The sequence below is a fragment of the Otolemur garnettii genome, unplaced genomic scaffold (assembly GCF_000181295.1).
Source record: "Otolemur garnettii isolate 467f Iridium unplaced genomic scaffold, OtoGar3 scaffold00003, whole genome shotgun sequence".
In the NCBI taxonomy this organism is placed as follows: Eukaryota; Metazoa; Chordata; class Mammalia; order Primates; family Galagidae; genus Otolemur; species Otolemur garnettii.
The window spans coordinates 33,955,130-33,957,275 of NW_003852398.1; the positions used below are offsets into that span (position 1 = coordinate 33,955,130).

At 40.6% G+C, this 2,146-nt stretch overlaps 1 protein-coding gene across 5 annotated transcripts in view; it reads right to left on the bottom strand.

Moving 5' to 3' along the window:
• The window catches only part of RNF14 (ring finger protein 14), a 21,467-nt gene that overhangs the window by 3,392 nt on the left and 15,929 nt on the right, over window positions 1–2,146 (bottom strand). For all 5 annotated transcript variants that reach the window (XM_012808586.2, XM_023515686.1, XM_012808582.2 and 2 more), the window contains one exon: window positions 1,496–1,626. In XM_012808586.2, the coding sequence (XP_012664040.1) occupies window positions 1,496–1,626 (131 nt within the window). The remainder of the gene's footprint in view (window positions 1–1,495; window positions 1,627–2,146) is intronic.

Consider the following 2,146-nt stretch of genomic DNA (forward strand, 5'->3'; position numbering starts at 1 on the left):
CCTGTAGTCCCAGCTACTTGGGAGGCTGAGGCAGGAGACTTGCTTGAGCCCAGGAGTTGGAGGTTGCTGTGAGCGTGATGCCATGGCACTCTATCCAGGGGGAAAGCTTGAGGCTCCGTCTCAAAAAAAAAAAGAAGATATTATAAGGCCAGGTGTAGTGGTTCACACCTGTAATCCCAACACTCTGGGAGGCCAAGGTGGGAAGACTGCTTGAGGTCAGGAGCTCAAGACTAGCCTGAGCAAGAAAAGGAGAGACCATATCTACTAAAAAATAGAGAAACTAGCTAGGTGTTGTATTGGGCGCCTATAGTCCCAGCTACTTGGGAGCTGAGGCAAGAAGATTGCTCAAGTCTAAGAGTCTGAGGTGGCTGAGGCCAGGGCACTCTAGCCTGGGCAAGCAGAGCAAAACTCTGTCTCAAAAAAAAAAAAGATATTTTAGGGATAATTGAGAATTTTTGAAATATGTTGCATTTATTAGTACACCACTATCATTACTTTTTAAAAAGTACTTAAAGTATTACTTTGTAGAAACATTTTCTTTGTTTCTTTCTTTTTTTTTTTTGAAACAGAGTCTCTTGTCACTCTGGGTAGAGTGCTGTGTGTCATGATAGCTCACAGCAACCTCAAACTCCTGGGCTCAAATAATCATCTTGCCTTAGCCTCTGGAGTAGCTGGGACTACAGACACCTGCCATGATGCCCATCTAGTTTTTTCTGTTTTTAGTAGAGACAGGGTCTCCTCGTTCAGGCTGGTCTTGAACTCTCCAGCTCAAGCAATCCACCTGCCTCAGCCTCCCAGAGTGCTAGGATTATAGGCATGAGCCACTGCACTTGGACGGCAAAACCATTTTCTTATCTTAAGAGACACATGTGGAAGTACTTAGAGTTGAAGCATTGTCAATTCCAACTTAGCTTTATGTAGTTTGGCAAAAAAGTTAAATCCAGAGAACAAAAGCATTATCAATTGTTAATTTAGTTGGAAGGTGTTTTTCTGTTTTGTTTGAAAATTTTTACTATAAAAAGTTAAGGATAAAAAACTAAAAATTCCTAAGTAGTGTATATTCTCATTATAAAGCTCCTTAAAAAAAAAAAATAGGCTCGGTGCCGGTGGCTCAAGGGGCTAAGGCGCCAGCCACATACACCTAAGGTAGTGGGTTCTAATCCAGCCTGGGCCTGCCAAACAACAATGATGGCTGCAACCAAAAAATAGCCAGGCATTGTGGCAGGCACCTTTGGGCCCAGCTACTTGGGAGGCGGAGGTAGGAGACTCGCTTGAGCCTAGGAGTTGGAGGTTGTTGTGAGCTATGATGCCATGGCACTCTACCCAGAGGGACACCTTGAGGCTCTGTCTCAAAAAAAAAAATACAAATTCCTATTATGTGGGAAAACATGTAAGAGAATTCTCTAAATAAGCCCAAGTACTTAAGTAAACCTGGGAGTTGTGGTCAGCAATGATCAAATTGTGACTGAGCCTAAGGAACTCTGTGTATACATACCGGTTAAAACACGGGGAAGAAGGATCAGTGAAATGTTTGTAAGGGTTTGCTCTAGAGAGAGAACCCATGCAAATCCAGCAGAAATACTGCATACAACCAGTACATGTCATCTTGTTACATCCATCTAATTTCTGGTGAGAAGGACAGAAAGAGAAAAATATCAAGGCTGTAAAAGCAAAAGAGAAATGTACTTGCAAAAAGGATTCAGTATAACACTCTCCAGTGCAGAGTTGAGATATGCAAGTAACACAGTGATAACTAATTAGTGCTTACTATTTTGTATTACCTGTAAAATACAGAAATTATTTGGTAGATGTTCTCACAACTAGATACATGGAGCAATCTCTTTTGATAAACAGAATATGTACAAATCAAACACATAAATGGAACATATAGATTAATATTAACATGTTTGAATTTAACAAGTTTAAATTTTAAAGTTTTACATAAGTCTAAATAAACATTTAGAATCAAGTCCTCCACTCTATTATATGGCTAAGACATTATTTTGTTGTTGCAGTTGTCATTGTTGATTTTAGCTGGCCCAGGCTGGGTTTGAACCGCCAGCCTGGGTGTATGTGGCTGGCACCCTACCCACTTAGCTAACAGGTGCCACCAATGCCAGTTTTCTTCATATATATATATATATAT